This window comes from Pteropus vampyrus, unplaced genomic scaffold, assembly GCF_000151845.1.
Source record: "Pteropus vampyrus isolate Shadow unplaced genomic scaffold, Pvam_2.0 Scaffold363, whole genome shotgun sequence".
NCBI lineage: Eukaryota > Metazoa > Chordata > Mammalia > Chiroptera > Pteropodidae > Pteropus > Pteropus vampyrus.
Window position 1 is genome coordinate 858,855 of NW_011889144.1, and position 19,314 is coordinate 878,168.

At 42.8% G+C, this 19,314-nt stretch overlaps 1 protein-coding gene and 1 pseudogene across 1 annotated transcript in view; both read left to right on the plus strand.

The window, feature by feature from the left end:
* ATP11A (ATPase phospholipid transporting 11A) overlaps window positions 1-19,314 on the plus strand; it is a 141,985-nt gene that overhangs the window by 94,168 nt on the left and 28,503 nt on the right. Inside the window, exons 9-17 of the mRNA XM_011379542.2 lie at window positions 1,585-1,649; window positions 1,978-2,059; window positions 3,285-3,435; window positions 4,762-4,959; window positions 7,590-7,763; window positions 8,994-9,157; window positions 10,922-10,993; window positions 13,175-13,248; window positions 17,508-17,676. Of these exons, the coding sequence (XP_011377844.1) occupies window positions 1,585-1,649; window positions 1,978-2,059; window positions 3,285-3,435; window positions 4,762-4,959; window positions 7,590-7,763; window positions 8,994-9,157; window positions 10,922-10,993; window positions 13,175-13,248; window positions 17,508-17,676 (1,149 nt within the window). The remainder of the gene's footprint in view (window positions 1-1,584; window positions 1,650-1,977; window positions 2,060-3,284; window positions 3,436-4,761; window positions 4,960-7,589; window positions 7,764-8,993; window positions 9,158-10,921; window positions 10,994-13,174; window positions 13,249-17,507; window positions 17,677-19,314) is intronic.
* On the plus strand, window positions 3,939-4,057 carry LOC111731338 (annotated as a pseudogene).

Sequence of the window (19,314 nt, forward strand, 5' to 3'; positions counted from 1 at the left end):
GAATATTTATACTGTTCAGCTGTTTAATATTTGGGTATTTAAAGATGTTTATAAATTCATAGTGTGGACCGTTATGAATTATATGTCCAAGTTCTTAATCCATTCAGGGTGATATTTCTTTGTCTTCCTGTCCAAACTAGAAGCAATGTACTTTTTTAAGTAAATTATTTTTAGACTTCCCAGAGCCACTTTTTTTTTAAAGGGGCCATTTGTTTTCGTAAACACATTCGACATGAATTATGGTAGGAGTGCTGCTCACAGAGGCTGACAGTACTTATAACACAACCAGACAGCAATTGTGCGGCCCCGGGAGCTCTGCCATTCATGGCTGTCAGGCTGAGGGATGAGTGTCGAGACCGTTGGACAGCCCCGGGCAGACACGTCAGGTCAGGTGTGTCCCAGGCAACTCCCCGCCCTGAGCAGCACCCCTCTTTCTCATCTTTAGCTGGGCACAGTCCTAAGCTGTATCAGCAAAATGTACTGAACAAAGCTTAAGTTTGTAGCACTCAGTAGGTTCTCAACATCCCATTGTAAAAGGAAATTAAATACACTGACAAGGAAAAAGCAAACTTTAGTAAATACTTTCAACTCTTTCCTTTTCCCTTCCAAAGAAAATCATTAGAATGCCAAAAATAGCAAAATTTGTAAAGTTGAATTCTGCTTCTTATTTTTCTTTTACTCTTGGGAAATGAGAATAAATTATTACTCCATAAACAAAGAGAACTACTAGAACATGAACCCCTTAAAGGCAGAGATTTTGTCTTTTGCTCTCTATTGAGTGTTGAATGCTTAGGGCAATGCTTGTTCTTACATGAATGATTTAAAAACTTTTTGTCTGTTTCCTGTTCCCCCCAAAAGTAGCAATGCATGGATTGTTCCAGAAGTATGGGCCACCTACATTCAGAGGGTCTTTGTGGACTTGACAGCCAGTGTTTATAAATGTACACAGAGTGTCCCAGCCTTCATTTTTAAAGTATGACTATAGTACGTGAGATGCACTGAGACTCCCTGAGGATGTGATAGAAACAGCCAAATCCACATGAGTCACAGACACCAACCCTTTCAATTTTCCAGAACATTTGGGGTTCTGCCAGTCCAGCAGTCCTCAAACTTGAGGCCTGTTAGGAGTGGGTTTCTGGTTCAGTCTGTCAAGGTGACACTTCGGATAAGTTTCCAGGTGCTGCTGATGGCACTGGTGCAGGGACCCCACTTGTCAGCCCACCGCCCTCATGAGCGACCGCTAATGGAATATTGTTGAAACCTTCAGATCTGGCTCAGCATGTCTGGGGTGGGGCCGGAAACCTGTGTTCCTAACAGGTGCTGTACCGAGCAGCAGATGCTCGCAAAGCTAGAATTCTGCAGATTTCTTGCAGCAGGGCAGGTTCTTATCCTCCCACAGGCAAAGGCTACACACTTTTACATGGACCCAGGCTAAATTTTCTAATCTAAATATAAGCAAATCTATATTTAGACAATTTCCTCATAAAATGAATCCTCTTAGGCAAATGAATTGATTTCCACCTCGTAGCAGGTCTCCCTCTGATTTCTCTATTGCCTTGTTTCTGGTCATTCTTATCTTTGCAGGCCATTAGGATCGGAAAACTTGCTTCTTAGAGGAGCCACGCTAAAGAACACCGAGAAAATATTTGGTAAGTGTTTTAATTAGTGAATTATTAATAACAGCCTCTAAAATTAAAGGTACATTAAGTAGTTAAAATCCATAGTGGTACCATGAAAGCCTCTTTTGTGCTTTGAGGTACTGTGGGCTTCATGGCAGTGATAATTCTGCCTCACTAAGAAAACCAATATTGATGTATAACCACAATCCATAAAGTAATGGCATCTGAGAATATTGCTTGCATATTAAATGCCTATAATTTTGACTCAGAGACATAAAGTTAATCCATGAAAGAATTCATACAGTAATTAATTGTTCTGACAATTAATTGTTCTGACAGTTAATTTTTTGCTTTATAGGTGTTGCTATTTACACGGGCATGGAAACCAAGATGGCATTAAATTATCAATCAAAATCCCAGAAACGATCTGCTGTAGAAAAGTAAGGTTCAGTACCTCATTGTTTGAAGTATGCAAAAACCTGTGACTTAAAACTATCACAAACCACTGTAGATACGAAAACATTTTCCTCTTGGCCTTATTAATAGTTCCTTCATGGTATGTAGATAGATAGTAGAGCTGATTATTTAGATCAACTGTCTTACTTTGTGGCCACATTCCTCCAGCCCACTTTTGTAGGCTCCCTCTTATGGACACCCCAGTGTCCTAGTTAGAAGTCATTTGCAGATGCCAAACAACTCCTCCCACCATTTTATGAAAAAGTCATAATAGGGTCACATTTAGCTTTGGGGTGTTGAATACCACGTTTTACTGAGGAAAGCATTAGCAGAGAGAACAGTCTTCCTTTTATTAAATAGTAAAATCCTTATAATAATAAGTCAAGGAGAGAGTTTAATTTGTAAGAAAATGTGGCCCAGAATTTTCTCATCTTTGCCTCTTGTTTAAGTGTATCCTTGACTTGAAATAAGCTACTGAGCAGTTATGAGTTATTTAATAAAGAGCTCTATGATACTTAGAAATTTGGGGAGTAGACTGTTAGGGTATGTTCTGCCCACTCTTTATAAGTCGATCTTGAAATGTGATCCTGGGTCCCTGCCCATCTATGGCTGCATCAAATGTGGAGATGGAGATTTGGCTCTTCATAAGCAGGAATGCTTTGTTTCCAGATTTCTACACTGACAAATAGGTTTCATAAATAGATATTGGAAAGTCACACCTTCTTCATAAGATCTCCTAAGACATTGATTAGCTAAGGATTTAGCGCTATTCTTACACAGAGGGCATTTTCCCTAGTGTTCACTTCCTTCTCTCCTTCCTAAATTTGAAACTCATAGGTTGAAACTTCTAGCTTAATGCTAGAAGAAATTGATTTCTGGATGTTCCTTAAATGATAGACTTCTAGCCGGTGTAGAAACTCTTGTCAGTAATGCGGTTATATAGAATTCTCTCTCCTGTTTACAGAACTTTTCCTTTACTTAGCTCTTTCCTTTGTGGCCTCTAGAATCACACACCAGTGACCACGGAGTGGACGTGGATAGAGCTAAGCTTGTACTTTTATCTATACTGTGTCAATTAATTGGGAGAGAATTCTTTAAAAGTTGTTGCTGGGCTATTTCTAGTCTGCTTCTTCATCTTGCCACATGATGCACAGCTCTAGATTCTTTGAGGAGCAAAAATTAAGTAACCATCATTGTCTTGTGTTTTAGGTCAATGAATGTATTCCTTATTGTGTACCTCTGCATTCTAATCAGTAAAGCACTGATAAATACTGTCCTGAAATATGTATGGCAGAGTGAACCATTCCGAGATGAGCCATGGTATAATCAGAAAACCGAATCAGAAAGACAGAGGAACCTGGTATGGAAAGTGATTTCCTTTCTAGCGATTGAATGCCCTGTAGGCCGTCATTGTGAAAATGTGGTATGAGAACACGATGAAGTTGTGATTGGTTAAATCTTTGTAGTAGATGCATTCATTAATATTGGAGGTAGTAATTGCCTCTAGCTATAGACACCGGTTGCTCTTGCCTGTTTTGGAGTATTTGAATATACAAGTCTGGAAAGATATTTGTTCCCATAGTAAATTCATAAGGGTACACCTTAAATGCTTTTGGTGTTTCCGGAACCCAGCGCAGTGTCCCACATTTAGAGCATGCTCAGTGCTCATTAATGATGTGAGATAAATGGTAAGTATATGGAACAAAGGAATCTCAATTATATGGAAATTAGGGTAAGAATTGCTTTCAGTTTTCCTTAGGGGGATTTCCATTCAGTTGCCCATGTTTATCAAAAGTATTTTTCCCCAACCAGCGTGTTAACATAGTTTGATTGAAACTCCTCTACTTAAAACAGTACAGTTTTGTCTATGGCCATGTCACCCTGAACAAGCCCAGTCCGGTCTGATCTTGGAAGCTAAGTAGGCCCAGGCCTGGTTAGTACTTGGATGGGAGACCACCTAGGAAGATCAGGTGCTGTAGGCATAAAAAACAAACAAACAAACAAAACAAAACAGAAGAAACAGTACAGTTTTCTGGCTGGGTCCAGAGTCCAGACGTGAGCCATGTGCAAATCCAGACCAGTGTCTACTCGGTACAGAGTGGGGCTGTTTGCAAATCCGGACCAGTATCTACTTAGTGCAGACCTGAGCTGAATGCAAATCTAGACTAGGGTCCACTGAGTCCAGAATGGGGTTCGTGCAAATCCGGATGACATTCACACTTCTTTCCTGTGTTCAGTTGGGCCTCCCATAAAACTAAATGGCTAGGAGATAAGGACAAAACTATACTGAAAAATCATTTGTACCAGAATGATATTTTTTAGCATCTTTAGGTTATTACCAAATCAGGTTGTTATTTGTCATTTGTCAGTCTCAAAATATAAAGTTTCCTACTGGCTCTCAGTCAAGAAGGCCTCCTGTCCCTGAGAGTGTGACTGTCCAACAGGCGACTCACTCTTTACCCCACCACAGCACAGGTGTGCAGGTCTGCTCCTGGCCTGAGGCCTGTCATGGCACTAAAATCAGGTGACAGGCAAGTAACCTGATGGCTGCCGCCATCCCCAAATGAACCTCATCTTTGGATTTGAAATAATTGTATTTCGAAATTGCACTTGTGTAATTTATGCCTAAGTTTTCAATGGTGGTGATGTTGGTGCGCGGGTGCGGGCAATCACAGTGTCCTCTCAGTTTCTCAGGGCGTTCACAGACTTCCTGGCCTTCATGGTTTTGTTTAACTACATCATTCCCGTGTCCATGTACGTCACGGTGGAGATGCAGAAGTTCCTTGGCTCGTATTTCATCACCTGGGATGAAGAAATGTTTGACGAGGAAATGGGGGAAGGGCCTCTGGTTAACACCTCGGACTTAAACGAAGAGTTAGGACAGGTCAGTGTCTCCTGAATTGTCTTTCATAATCTGTTGACGATCGAGTTCCTCCATTTTATGTTCCTAGGTATCTAGGTTCTAAATGATTCGTATCATGCAGGCAAATCATCAGGATGGAGAAATAACAACTTTTTCATTTTAATTCATGCAGAGGGATGTAACCTTTACCTGGTGAACAAGAACAACAAAGTCTTTTTTTTTTTTTTTAGCTTTGTTTGTATGATGGTAGCGCTTTTGTATTTACAAGTTATACAAAGTTAATTACATTAACTGGTTGATATAAGCTCATCCGTGGCTGAAGTGGTACTCGTTCTGGGTTTTAATGCTGTGAGTTGGGGCGAAAAGGTAAAAGTGAGCTAACGTTTATTGAGCACGTATTTCATAGGAATTGCACTTGACTTTGGAGCTTGATTTACTTCTCAGTTCTCACAGTGAGCTAGTTATCCTCCTTTTAAAGATGAGCAAAGTGAGACCTCAGGGAATTCCATAGTCTTAGTCTACTATATTGCAGAGTTCACAATATCTATATTGAAATCCTGCTCCACAGCTGCATGGCTTGGGCCAGGTGGCCGGAGCTCTCTGCATCTCAAGCTCAGTCTGTAAAATGGGCATAATAATAGGTGCCTGTTTTGCCAGAGTGTAGTGGAGATTGAATGAGATAATGGGGTTGAGGCGCCCACCACAGTGTCTAATGGAACTGCCACATGTGGGTGTTGTTTGCCATCCAGGATCACCTGGATGAGGGGCAAAGCCTGGGCTCACCCTGGTCTATCAACCTCTCCCTTGGAAAAGAGAGCTAGGGAGAGGCCTGTCCCCTGACCTTGCCTCGATCCTCTGGCCTTTAGTGGGACCCTTCTTGCCACCCCAATCTAAACTTTTCCCAGCTTTTATGTTGCGGGAAAGGGCATTTAGTAAACACCAATTGATTTTTTTTTTTTTTAACGGGAAGAAATTTTGAGATGTATTTTTGCAGACAGAGATATTTCAGACTAGTAGCTGAAATCTGCTCCCTTGTGGCCCCAAAACAGCAATCTGTAAATAGATGGTTAGACTCTGGTAGATACATACTGCTTTCATCCCCTAGGGTTGAGAATATTTGTTACTAAAAGATAATATTTTGCTTGTTGACGGATTTGACTTTCAATGCATTCCTCTAGGACATCCCACATGCCTCGTGGTGGAGTACTGTCTCAGTCAGCAATGCGTAAATCATAATTTGGTTGTTCAGTACCAGAATAGTTTTACCTCTGTGAATTTTATATTCTTTGCAATAATACATGGTATATTTTGTGTATTCCTGAGAAATTCATGAAGGAAATAATTTTTTTCTATAACAACAAAAAAATGAGAACAGTATTCAGTGCATCAAATTCTTCTGATTCAGACTAAGTCTAGTCTGAATGACTATAACACAAGAGCTCCAGAGGTTTGTGGAAAGGCTTGTTTTAAAGTAGGAGACATTATGAAATATTCATTATTATGGTAGAGACTCACTTTGAAAAAAGTCAGGTTTTGTTCACTTCAGACAACATAACTGGCTGTGGCAGGAAGTAATCACAAATTCGGACTTTATTCATGTTACTGATTTGCCAGGTCATAGGGAGAGGCTCAGCAGAGCGTCAGGTAAGCGTTTAGATGGCAAGTTGTTTAACAAAAAAATTCATAGGGCACTACTTTGTACTTGTAATTTGCTTGTTAGAACCAAGCACTCATGGAAAAGGCATCTTCTGCTGTGGGATTTATGACAAAAGAGAACATTTTGCTGGAGATCTAAGTGAAAAGACACGCTAAAAAAAACACATAGCTGGTTTTATTATGGGTTTTCTGCTTCCCACACCTTAGTACTTTATTATCATTTTAATCTCTACCTCCTTCCTGTGTCCTGGAGATGGGTGTTGGGGGCACTGAGCCTGGGCTCAACACTTCCCCAACACCCTCGCCCCTCGGTCCTGCGGGGTCTCTGACAGCTGAAAGCGCATGCCTCCCCTCGCCATGTTACACGGGTTCCGGAATTTCCTACCTTCCATCGGTTATCCATAAAGAATACGTAACCTGAGTTTATTTAAATTTAGGGATTAAAACTAGCATAGTTTTAACAATTTTATAGTCTGAAATTTGTTCTGTTCTTTTATTTGTTTGAATTATAGCTTCTAAACCTTAAATGATGTTGTGATTTTTGACCTCCCAGACCTTATAGAAAAGTTTATCCTATATATATTCTTGATTTTTTTGTTACATAAGATTCAGATCAATCACTTATCTTTCCAACAAATGGAAGGCTGGCTCTGCCCAGTGTTTCCACCCCCAGGAAGGTGACTGCGAGGCTATATTCTCTGAGCTTCACATCCAGAGAAAAGTAAAACCACCTTTCTTCTGGTGAGACAAAGGCCTCCCCTCCATCTCCTGAGCCAGGCTCTGTCGGGGAGGATGGATGGTCCACCATGCTCATAGTTTAGCCTGGTGAAAGGAGTTTGTTTGGCATAAAACCTGTCGAAGTCCCTTTCATATGGAAAACAGTGATAGGAAACACGCCGCCCGGGGTCTGAGGCAGCAAACTGCTTCCTCTCCCTCTCTGAGAAGGCCGAGCAAATTCCTGGCCAGCACCACCCAGCCAAGCCTTGTGTCTGCAGGTGGAGTACGTCTTCACGGACAAGACTGGCACCCTCACGGAGAACAACATGGAGTTCAAGGAGTGCTGCATCGAGGGCCACGTCTACGTGCCCCACGTCGTCTGCAACGGGCAGGTCCTCCCCAGCGCTTCTGGCATCGACATGATCGACTCTTCCCCAGGCGTCAGCGGGAGGGTAGGCGGCGGCTCTCCCAGCAGATGTTTTCCTTTCGGGGGCCAACACTGCCCCACTGTCCGAGGGTCCCAGTTCACAAGATAGCCTAGTGCCACCTCTTGTTCTGGGATCCAGAAAAGACATGAAATCTTCTAGCGACTTGAGTGAGAAGAATGGTGAGATGCCACCATTTCCTGCCGGTGAATCTGGCTGGTCACATTGTGTTAGGAACAACTTTAAAAATGTGGACAAGCAAGGCAAACAGTGGGCTGTGAGCAAAGTGTCCTGCATACCGTATATGCATGTGCTCACACACATACACACTCACACACACACGTGTAAGCCTGCATGCACATGTGTGCACACAGGCATGCACATTCACAGATACATGCCCCACATATTCACATGATACGCCCCATGCATACACATCCTCAGGTGTGTGCACACAGATTAACATGCACACATGTAGATGTGCACACACACACACACACATACACACCAAGTGCTGTGGCTCCAGATCTCAGCATCCCAAGAGTGGGCTGTGACCCTCATCAGTGGTCATCCAGGAGACCATTCTGGAAAACTCGGTGACTGCAGAGTCTTGTGTGGGGTCACCTAGGGTACCAAGGATAGCCTGCCTTAGTGGGCTGTGTCATGACAGCTTTTTATAACCAAGTGCCCTGTGCCATCTGTTATGTGTACTTCAGGTGATTTTGATACAGAAACTGCCATTTCACCTCCGCCTCAGAGGGGAGGAGCATGAGGTGTTCCACAGGCATCGTACCCTCCCGCCACCTGCTAGAACTCCCTCCCTCTGGCACATGTGATATAAGTCCAGCCTTTCTTGGCCCCCCTCAGCCATGGTGTCATCCCAGGACCCCTGGGAAAGCTTTCCGGAATCCTGAGGGGATCCAGCCTCCCAGAGGCCCGGCAACACTGTCTCAGCTGGTCTGAGGTTTGCCCCACCACCCTCTTGTGACCTTGAACTCATTGCCTCACCTCACTAAACATTCATTTCCTTTTGGTTTTCATAGCCCAATTGGTCGTAATCGTAATTACTGTAGAGGTGCTCAAGAATGAATAAAAGCCACAGTTACACTCTACCTCCTGACCACCAGAGGCAAATCTAATACTTCCTAACCCTTAAAAGTTGCATGTCCTGCTTTATTGTTTACTGTCATCTGTTTATTTTCCTTCTGCTTTAAGTTGACATGCCATGGATGTGTGGGTTTTTGTACTACATTTTTATAGGAGCGAGAAGAACTGTTTTTCCGGGCCATCTGTCTGTGCCACACCATCCAGGTGAAAGATGACGATGATGTGGATGGGCCCAGAAAGTCACCAGACTCAGGGAAATCCTGTGTGTACATATCGTCCTCACCTGATGAGGTGGCCTTAGTCGAGGGTGTCCAGAGGTACGTCTCTTGACTGCACGCGGGTCTGGGATCAGAGGAGAGGGGTGTGCCGATCTGGTTTCCCAGTCTTTTTCAACCCAACCATGGACACCTACTGGAAGAATCCTGGATCAGCCCCTTGTGCCTGAGATGTTTGCTAAGGGGTTGCTGAGCAGGTTCTGCCTGTGTGCTCAGTGTTTCCTCGACTCCCACGTTGGGAGGGGCATCCATCCTGAACACAACCTGCTGTCAGTGTTAGATGCAGCTTCTTCTCAGCTGCCAGAGTCGTTAGCACTCTGTCTTATGTGAGTAGTTTTTCTCCTCACCTCTACGATAAGTTAGAAGCCACTCCAGATAATCACAGCCTTTTAAAAATGCATACAATCTTAGATACCCTTAGGACAGGTCCTCTTCATCCATCCTAAAGAATTGATGCCCAGAGATGTCAAGCCACTTTCCCAAGGTCACACACATGGAGTGGGATTAAGCTGGGGTGCTGGAGTTTTCTTACTGTTAGCTTCTCTTTTTTTGTATCCTATTATATTAAATCTATATGCTTCTTGCCCCTTCCTTCAAGATCTTTTTATTGGAAGTTCTTGCTGCCTCATGATATAGGACATTTTAAGCAAACTTGGAAAAATACTTTAAATATTCCAGATATGTGGCATAATTTCAAGTCAGGGAATTTTTTTTTCTAATTCTCAGACCTTATGATTCTAATTTAATACTAAAGGCACTAACCTCCACTCTTTGCTGCCATTGATAAGTAGGCATTGAACACCTCTCATCTAATTAGAACAGTTTTTATTGTTGATTAAACTAACATGTGATTCCCATGTAATTTGAATAGTGACATCAAGTATGTAAATTGTATCACTACAGACCTTTATTAAATGTATAAATTCACACATACATAGGGGCAATTTCTCAAAGCTAGATTTCTCTCTTCTTGGAAAACAGGTGTTCAGAAACTAAACCACATTCACATTCAATCATAGCTATCAGAAGTTAGGACAGGCTGTTCCTGAGTGTCATTCTAGACTCACTTTTCAAGAAACCTTTCCTTCAGCTGCCCTACCAGCTCCTGTCTGGGTCAGGCAGACACCTTGTCCCTGTGGCTCCATGGTGCCTTCGTACTATTATGGCTACATGCTATATTAAAATGTTATGTTTCCACCTCCCGTTATCCTTAAGCTCCTTAAGTCCAGGAGCCATGTCCTTTTCCTCCTCGCACCCCCAGCGCGTGCCTGCACAGCACCTTACGTGCGTGCTAATGGAGAAGGGTGTTATAGATTAAGTGTTCTGCAGACGTTTTGTTGACTGGCTGCCTGCTCTGGGCCGTAGTGACCTCATCAGTAAAATGAGAGTCGGACTGGAGATAGATAGTCTCTCATGAGCCTTCTGATTTAGACATGTAACCTCTACTATATAATCCCACTGATCAGTAAATTAAAATGGGTCAGTACAGACAGGGACCAATCCACAGACCCGCTGCTGTCTCCCTGAAACCCGTTAATACCGACCAATAAGAAGACACTTCATCGCTGTGGTTCTCAGGAGGTTGGGCTAAAGTCAGGAAATCTGCTGATTCTTGGAGAATTTTTTGAGATGGTAAATAAATTCAGTATTATAATTTACTAAATTTATAATTCAGTTTGTTACACCTGTTTTTTCCAAATTGTTTCTTTTTTTGAAAAGAAAACTTTACCAAAATGTAAAACAAATATTCTGTGAAAGAGGAATATCGGAATTTGAAATTAACCACTAGATTTGCCTTCTTTGCAGACTTGGTTTTACGTACCTAAGGCTAAAGGACAATTATATGGAGATATTAAATAGGGACAATGACATTGAAAGGTAAGATACTACCGTATGTTCAATTGAGATGGTAAAAATAAAAAATTATTTTTATAAAGTTTTTTCATGGAGGGAAAATGAAATTCTGTGTACTCCTCCCATAACTCATTCCCTTTTCTTCTCAATAATAATCCCAAGAATTTCACCAAAACATCTGGAAAATTTAAGAGTTGGACATTTAGAGAAGCTGGTTAGATGATGTTGCATCATCAAATAAGTTTTTGGTTAAGCCACCTAAAATCAAGTTTTACTCTAAGAGTTCTCAAAGTTTCTAGTATATTCTAACACTCCCTTGGTGATTCCCTCACTCTTCATGAAGGGGAGGAAGGAAGCACCTTCTCCATGGACTCCTGAATTCACAGCGCCAGCTCCTAGGTCATGGAGCCCAGTGTCCTGTGGAAAACAGTATGAGGAAATATGCTTGGGATAACCAGCTGGACATTGGATGGTTTCACTTTTCAAATCTCAGTGCCCATACGCTTTCAATTTGTAGGGACTGTCTGTCCAAAATTATTGGTCCCAGGGATAAATGGTATGCCTTGTGTTTTGACTCAGAAGATTGGGTGGTCCATCTCTCCTTGATAAATAACATAAATATTCAATGAGCAATAATGGATACAGGTAAACACAGGTGGTAAAGAACAAGACTTAGTGGTGATGGCTTCAAGAAAACTACATTTTAAAATTTCCTTCTTAGGAAAAATAAACCCCAGTTAGTAGGAGTGGTGAAGCCCTCGAATCTGGACCCGGCTGCTCGGTCCTAGATTAGTGTAGCGGGGCTGCTCCCTGCGGGTCTGGGGGCTTCCTGGGAGCCATGAGGGCACCCCTGGGAGGTAGAACGACATATTGCTATTGGCTTTTGGTTTCCAACTGAAAAGGCAGGTGGAATCACTACTAAAATTATAACACAGTGCTGCTGAGGAATTCACAGGGAACCTCTTACCAGTGCGGGGGAGGAAGAAACTTCCCTCTGCCCTCAAGGTTATTTCGGCTGGTCTAATAATCAAATAGAAATGAGACATATTAATGAGAGAAAAGTGACCAAATTTAATTACATATGTATGTATGAGAATTCTATGTACATGAGAGAGTAAGAGACCCCACATGCATAAGAGGTTCAGAGGACAGAGAGAGAAAACGAGATATATGTGACATTCTGATCTAAGGATGGGGTAAGAACCCTGAGGCTTCAGAGGGGTGGAAGGTCATTGCAGGATGATAAGAGGAGCAGTTGTTCAATAATTACATGTTTGTCCTGCCATATAGCTAGGTCATAAAAAGTTATCTCTGGTGATAACTCTTATTACAGTCAAGGCCCCTAATTTAAATTCTTTAAGGGAGACATAAAAGTTTCTCAGGAGCCCACAGGATCCCAGTTGTCTTCAGTTCAATGTAATCCAAATGCCAAAGTGGCACATCTTGGGGAGGCATATTCTGAACCCCTTCACCAGGCTGTGAGTGGAGACAGAGTCACCCCTGAGCTGCCAGCTAGGGTCTCTAGACCCTAAGGTGTTTTCAGAGATAGTGTCATGAGTGGCTAAACTATTTTCAACATTTCAAATGCCAGACAGAAATCATGAATCTTTTGATAATAAGACTGCACATGATGATTAAATATCAGTCTTCTTTGCCTTTTTAATGATTTTTATCAATATGAAGGACACTGGTTCATTCTCAGGGATCAAAAACTCTGCTACGACCTGTGGGTCTGTGCTCAACAGAATTTAGGAGAGTGAATCAGCACATAAGAAATATAGTTTGTTTGATGCACAAACTCCATGAGCACCAGAGGGATGGATGGGGAGTGGATGTCCTAGGCGAAGGTCTTAGCGGTGAGCCAATTGGACCTGGCCTCGGCATTCCTCTGTCTGTCCCCTGTGGGGCTCTCTTGCCAGCAGCGAGGAGCAGAATCACCAAATCACGTGAATCCAGACTTTTTCCTCATGGGTGTGGAAGCTATCCAGCCTCTAGATTTTTCCTTGAAAGGGCTGCTCGACCATGGTGCCCTTCAGGGTGAGATAGGGGTGGGATGTAGGTGGAGCTGATTTTTTTTAAGGACTGTGTATGGGTTGGGGAGAGGACTACCCCAGACATCCTGCTGTGGGAAGACTGATAAACACCCAGATTTCATGATGTACAGAACCAGATGGGTATTAAAACAGTTTTTAATCTCTTTTTCAGGTTCGAATTGCTGGAAATTTTGAGTTTTGACTCAGTAAGGAGGAGAATGAGTGTAATTGTAAGATCCACTACAGGTAGAAATTTCTTTTTCTTTTGATTACTTTAAGTATACATTGTGATTGTGTTTTAATTTGATGCTTACATTCTATAGGAGCTTTACAAATTTAACCATTTAGTCTCTTTTTAAAAAAACGTAGATGAACCAACTACAGGTCACATAACTCTTCACGCCCATTACGAGCCGCACAACTCCTCACACCCACTATAGGTGACATCACTCCTCAGCTCTTCACGCTCCTCTTTCTCCCCCAGGGACCTTAGGCTGGCGGGCTGAGTTACCTTTGGTCTTCCTCTTGACTGCAAGTCCTGCAAAGTCTGTCTCCACAGTGTCTCTTTATTTCCCTCTTTTCAGTCCTTATACACAGCACCTGCTTCCAAGGCCTCTCATCTGCAGTCTCCCCCTTTCTATTGTCCTGCTATCATGTTGGTCTTCTTAAGATCCTCGTGTGCTCACTGTCCCTGCTGGGGCCTTGTGGGCTCCTGTCCTATATCAGGCAGCCACTCCCCAGGATCTTTGCATTGAGTCCCTGAACAGCCTTCCCAGCTTTCAATCCCAGGCCACCCCCAAATGGGCACTGCATGGACTTTTCCATGTGGAGGTCCTCTACCTGGCGAGGACTTTTTCACCTGGAGTCCCTATAGCTGGTGTGGACTTTTCCACCTGTAAGGCCCTCTGCCTGTTTGGGTCTTTTCCACAAGGAGGTCCTCTTGCTTGTCTGTACTTTTCCAAAGACAGCTCAACAGCCAACTGGTTAGGAAGCCTTTCCTGCTTGCCTCAGTCATACGAGCTGCTGGTTCTTCTTCCGGCCTAGCGAGACTGAAAGTGTCCTGAATGCTGAACTTATAGTCACCACTACTACTGAGTGCTCAATAAAGACTGCTAAATTCAGTTTACTAATGCAATTTGAAAATGGCATTTTATCAAGATGTGGGATCTTATTTTTTGTTTCTGGAAACTAGGCAATACCAGGCTGTGTTTATCGTTTTTGGAAAGTTGTCTGGTGAGCAATCAAATACAGCCACTACCCTGAAACTAAACAGACGGCTTAAAATAGTGATCTGAGGGCATGTTGGGAAATTTTACATCAGCCAATATCTAACACTCATGTTGAGAGAATTAAGTAGAGCTATTCTGGCTTTTTTTCTGATGGAACCAGCAATACCTTGTTTTCTAAGACCATTGAAGGCGTTGTGAGGTTGCTGTAGGCCTATCTTTCAGCAGCACTCTGTGCATCATTTTCCAAGGGGTTGAGACCATGTGTCTCAGAACTGGTTTTCTTATCTGTAGACTTTCAACCCCTCTAAACCAAGTTATCAAAAACGGTAGACAAGAGCAGGCTCCACCGGCAAAACTTGCACTGAGTGTCATGGGACATAAAATAACTTATAATAAATGCTGCGCATACACATGGAAACATTTTGCCAATAGGGTCAGCAAGACACGGGAAGCATACACCCTATGATGTTTGAAGCAAATTCAGATATGCTAACGCTAGCCTAAGTGCAGAAGGTTACCCCACTGCACACTAATGAAGAACTCTCCTGAGAATTTAAGCCATTTGAAATTACAGAAGAAAGGCATTAAATTGTGGAATGCCTACCCACAGAGGTCAGAATTGTGGAAATTTAATGCCTTTTGTTTTATGATTTCTCTCCCCTTACGAAAGTGAAGTCTAGGAGCTAAATCATGCTTAGAGAAAGTTCCTGAGTCTGCAGTAACAATCACAGTCTAAGGAAGTGATGCGTCTGTTATCCACAGCTTTCTGCCCGGCCGTGCATTCTCTTGAACTGCCGTGGTCACAGATACTGGAATCTTCTTACACAACCTCCATTACCATCAAAAAGGGCATCACAAAAGCTTGAAAGGGAGCTGGATCACATTAAGAATTTATGCCCAAGACATTCACATCACTAGAATATCCCATCCACGAGATGCCTACATTTTTTTTTCTGAAGACATCTTTGAGGAACTGCGGGCTTACAAGGGAAACTGCCATGCCATCTAAACCAGCCACTGCATCAATTAATTTTAAGAGAAGTTTGACTATTTAATTCAACAAGTTTTTCTCTAAGTTATAACACATCTCCAGAGATGACACTAATTGCACTGGTTTTATAACCCAACAGAGGGTTGATTGTGTTAGGGGAGAATGGAGACCATAAGCCACTGCAGCCAGTTAACAACTTGTGTTTCTTTCCAAGAGTTCTTCAGCGCTACAGTCATCAGAGCTGGGCCTTGAGCCCACAGAATGCTCAATAGATTTCAATAATATTACCTGTGGGCGCTGCTGTAGGTTAGGATCATGTCACCTGTGGGTGCTGCTGTAGGTTAGGATCACGTCACCTGTGTGCTGCTTTTAGTTACTATCACATCATTCATCTGGCCACCACTCTGGGTTAGTAACTTTTTGCTTGTTTACAAAACTAGAAAAGCAGGATCTAAGCTGGTACCAAATACTGCCGGCTCTAGTCCTTTGCATATTAAATGTTGCCTTATACTCTGGATATTTTTATGTCGAAGGATCTCCTCACCCAAGTCGTAAGGTTAAACTTGTTCCACATCTAAAGTTGGTATAGAGGAACTGACAAGTTGAAACAGTGGGGAACTTAAGCCATTTACAAGCCATTACCATGAGTCATCCATGATTTTCTTAGGGAAAAAAAAGTGTTATTGTTCAAGAATGTATCATTACTTTGTCTGGACTATAGTTCTTCTAAACTGTATCTGATGACTTAGGAGCATTGGCTAGAAAAAATGTCTGGTAGTCGGAAATGGATTCTGACATCAGGCTGCTTGGTATATGACTAAGAACCCCAGGTCACACACCTGTGCGGTCACGTAGGCGTCTTCTGGGGATCATACTTCCTGCTCTGGTAGATTCCTGCTCAATGGGGCTGGGCTCTGCTCCCAGTTCTTTCTCAACCTTTGCTTAGCCACAGCTCAGCTTTGTATGCTGGCGATACAGACATCACTAGACTCCATTCTTTCTGGCCATAGGTTGACGTTACCCTTGGTTTAATTTCAGGACTTGTATGAGCATCACTTGTGTTGTGTTTTAAATGTTTTCACTCTGTGTATGTCAGAGGAGTTAGTTCTTTCTGGGATCAAGGAAATAAACCAAGGGGCCTCTGCATGCCATAGCTGAGTTCCTCAGCCCTTGTCTAGGTTCCCGGTGCAGACCAACCGGTATGGTCTCACTAGCCATTGTCTCAGGAGTGTACCCCTCCTGACCCGCTCCACCTGGGGAGTTGGCTGCAGTGGAACAATACCCTGCTTCTCTTGGTGCCTCTCGATTTGGTTTCCAGGATGTACTTCTGAGGGCCATCACTGTCTAGGGTTTTTAGGGATCAGCCCTGAGTCAGGGAGCTCAGCATTCGAGCTTTCTGTCTGGAGACAAATTAAGAATACATCGTGGGTCGCAGTAGCCATGCCCCTTCTCCCAGCCCTGCAGTCCCTATGACAGACTGCCACGGGATTTCCATGAGCCCGATATAAACAAACCCACCTGGCAAAGTGCCTCATGGCTTTGCAGGCCAGAAAAAAGATCTTTTGCTGAAAGAGGAGGAGCCTCCCTGTGCCAAGGGCTTGTTGTTTCAGAGCTGGTGCCTTCCGTCTCTTTAATTTCCTTTTTGTCATATACTAGAGAGTTTCCTCTACTTATCTAGAAGAGAAAATCTTTTTATCTTGAGAGAAGAGAAGTATGCATCTGCAGTACAAATATCTGCAAAGTAATGGAGACATTGCTTGAGGTGTGGGGCAAAAATTATAAAACAGACATTTGTTATAACTCTTACTGATGCAAAGGACGACCTGGATGTCATGTTCTTTGTCGAGATGTATCGCATTCTAACAGGGTTTGATGTTCACCTCCCAGTATTTCAGCAAATTTTTCCCCACTTGGGGTCAGCCACATGCTTAGTTTTTTTACCCCTCTTCCTGGTCCCGGGGTCATTTTATTCCTCACTCCTATCCTAACAAGAGAGAAGGTAGATGTGACAGGAAGAAGGACACCGGGAGCCAGTTTTTTTCCTGGTTTGTAGCTTTCATATGAGATTTCTAGGGTTGTAGGAATAAACTGAGGCTTTGGGGTAATCTGTAATTTAATATTTTCCTGACTTTACTTGTTAACTGATCTATCGAAATCTCCTTTACAACCGTCTCAGTGCTGGTATCCCTGTCTTCATTTCTTAATAATAGCATAATTTAAAAAATAATTTATCTTCCCCATACTATGATTAAATCGAATATCTTTTTTTTTCCTTCATTTTATAGGAGAAATTTATCTGTTTTGCAAAGGAGCGGATTCTTCCATATTTCCTCGAGTAATAGAAGGCAAAGTTGATCAGATCCGATCCAGAGTGGAACGCAATGCTGTGGTGAGATGCCGGGCTGAGGGGACGAGCGTCACACTTACTGTCTCATCAGGAAGGAAAGACTCCTGACTGAGAACGCCGTGTTCTTTTCCCTGAGAGACACACTTAGAAGTCAGAACGGGCCATGTGTGCACAACACGGACTTGCACACAGAGGCATTCTTGGCCTGGGCACCACCCTCCAGCACGTTCACTCAGCAGACCTTCGGCATGTTTTTATTTTGAGGTGGAGCTAGGTTGGTTGGTTGATGTTTTGGAGATTCAAATTATAAGCACATTTGTGGTGATTGTAGTAGAAAAAATAGATTTTTATGCTGAAGGATTTTTAGTGACTCGTTTCAAAAATCACTTAGCATTTATGCTTCTCGTTGTGACTCTCCCTGCTTGGTTTTCTCCTCGCATCTCGTTCTGAAGCAGGCATGTAGCTTAGTCTGTTCTATAACTTCAGCAACACTGTTCAGTTGGCCAGCAGATCTGAGCTTTTGACACTCCCATCCCATGGCTTCAGCTCCCGCTTTTCAAGGTCTGCCGAGGTGTGGGACAGGCTGTGCATCTCTGACCCAGGACCACCCTCCCCTGTCCACATCAGACTCTAAGCCAGTGATGTGTGGCTCCTCCTAGACACATAGCCCCCACTTTACTTGAGATATTACAGCATTAAACATTTCTCTTATCCAAGAGGCATCCTTTTTATCCTGAGACTACACATGCCTGAAGCAGCTACTACAATTTTAAACTTTGTTTAGTATTGCTGTCATGTGCAAATCTTTTGGCTTTAAATTCTTATTAAAATGGCTAGTAACACCTCCTGGTCAAACAAAGCAGCTGTCATTGAACCAGTGGGAATCAATATATAAGCTGCAGGTTTAAGATTATTAAACCTTTTATGTTTGGGATCATGAAAATATGTCACTAACTTCCGCTACCCATAGAGGTCAGAAGCCTGTTGATGTGAAAGATGAAGGACTTCTTTGAAGCACTTGAGTGTACACATACAGAATGAAGTCCATTTACAGATGTAGTCCATTTTAATAGAGGGTGTATGAGGTTACCCCCCATCCACAAGTCACTTCAAAATAGCATCTGAAATAAGGCCTCGTTCCACTGTGACCAGATGGCTGTGTGACACTGGCTGCACTGATAGCCACATGAGTCAAATAGCATAGGCTCTAGACAGAGCATTTTCATCATGGAACCCTGGGATCTCTGCTCAGAACAGGAGAGAAGATGTTCTCTTGCCCCAAGTTCTCCTGTCCATCTCTCCCATTCTTTCAGAGGAAAGTCATATTCGAACAAAGGAAGTTCATGGGACTAACACTGGAATTCAGTGTGTTCTGTCTAAACAACTGCTGCTTGGACCTCAGAAAAGTCCAGACTTTGAAACTCAGTGTTTCTGTTTAGCATATCATCATCGCATTATGTCTGCTAACCTAGAAGCTTCTGCAGAAGTGGGTACAAGCTGAGTGGATTTCCAATCCATGTTACGTCTCTTAATCATGTGGTCCCTTTCCCTTATAAATATAACTATTTAAACTTTTCTTTCAACTCTTTTTAATAACTTTGCTTTCTGACATTAGAGGTTGCTTCAAGCATTCTGTCTACCTGCGTCTCATAAGGGAAAGGTGCTCATTTCTTTCCAATTATGCCATGAGCCTTCTCTCAGCTCCTGGAAAGCTGATAACGTTTTCTTCAAGGGGGCAGAAGACC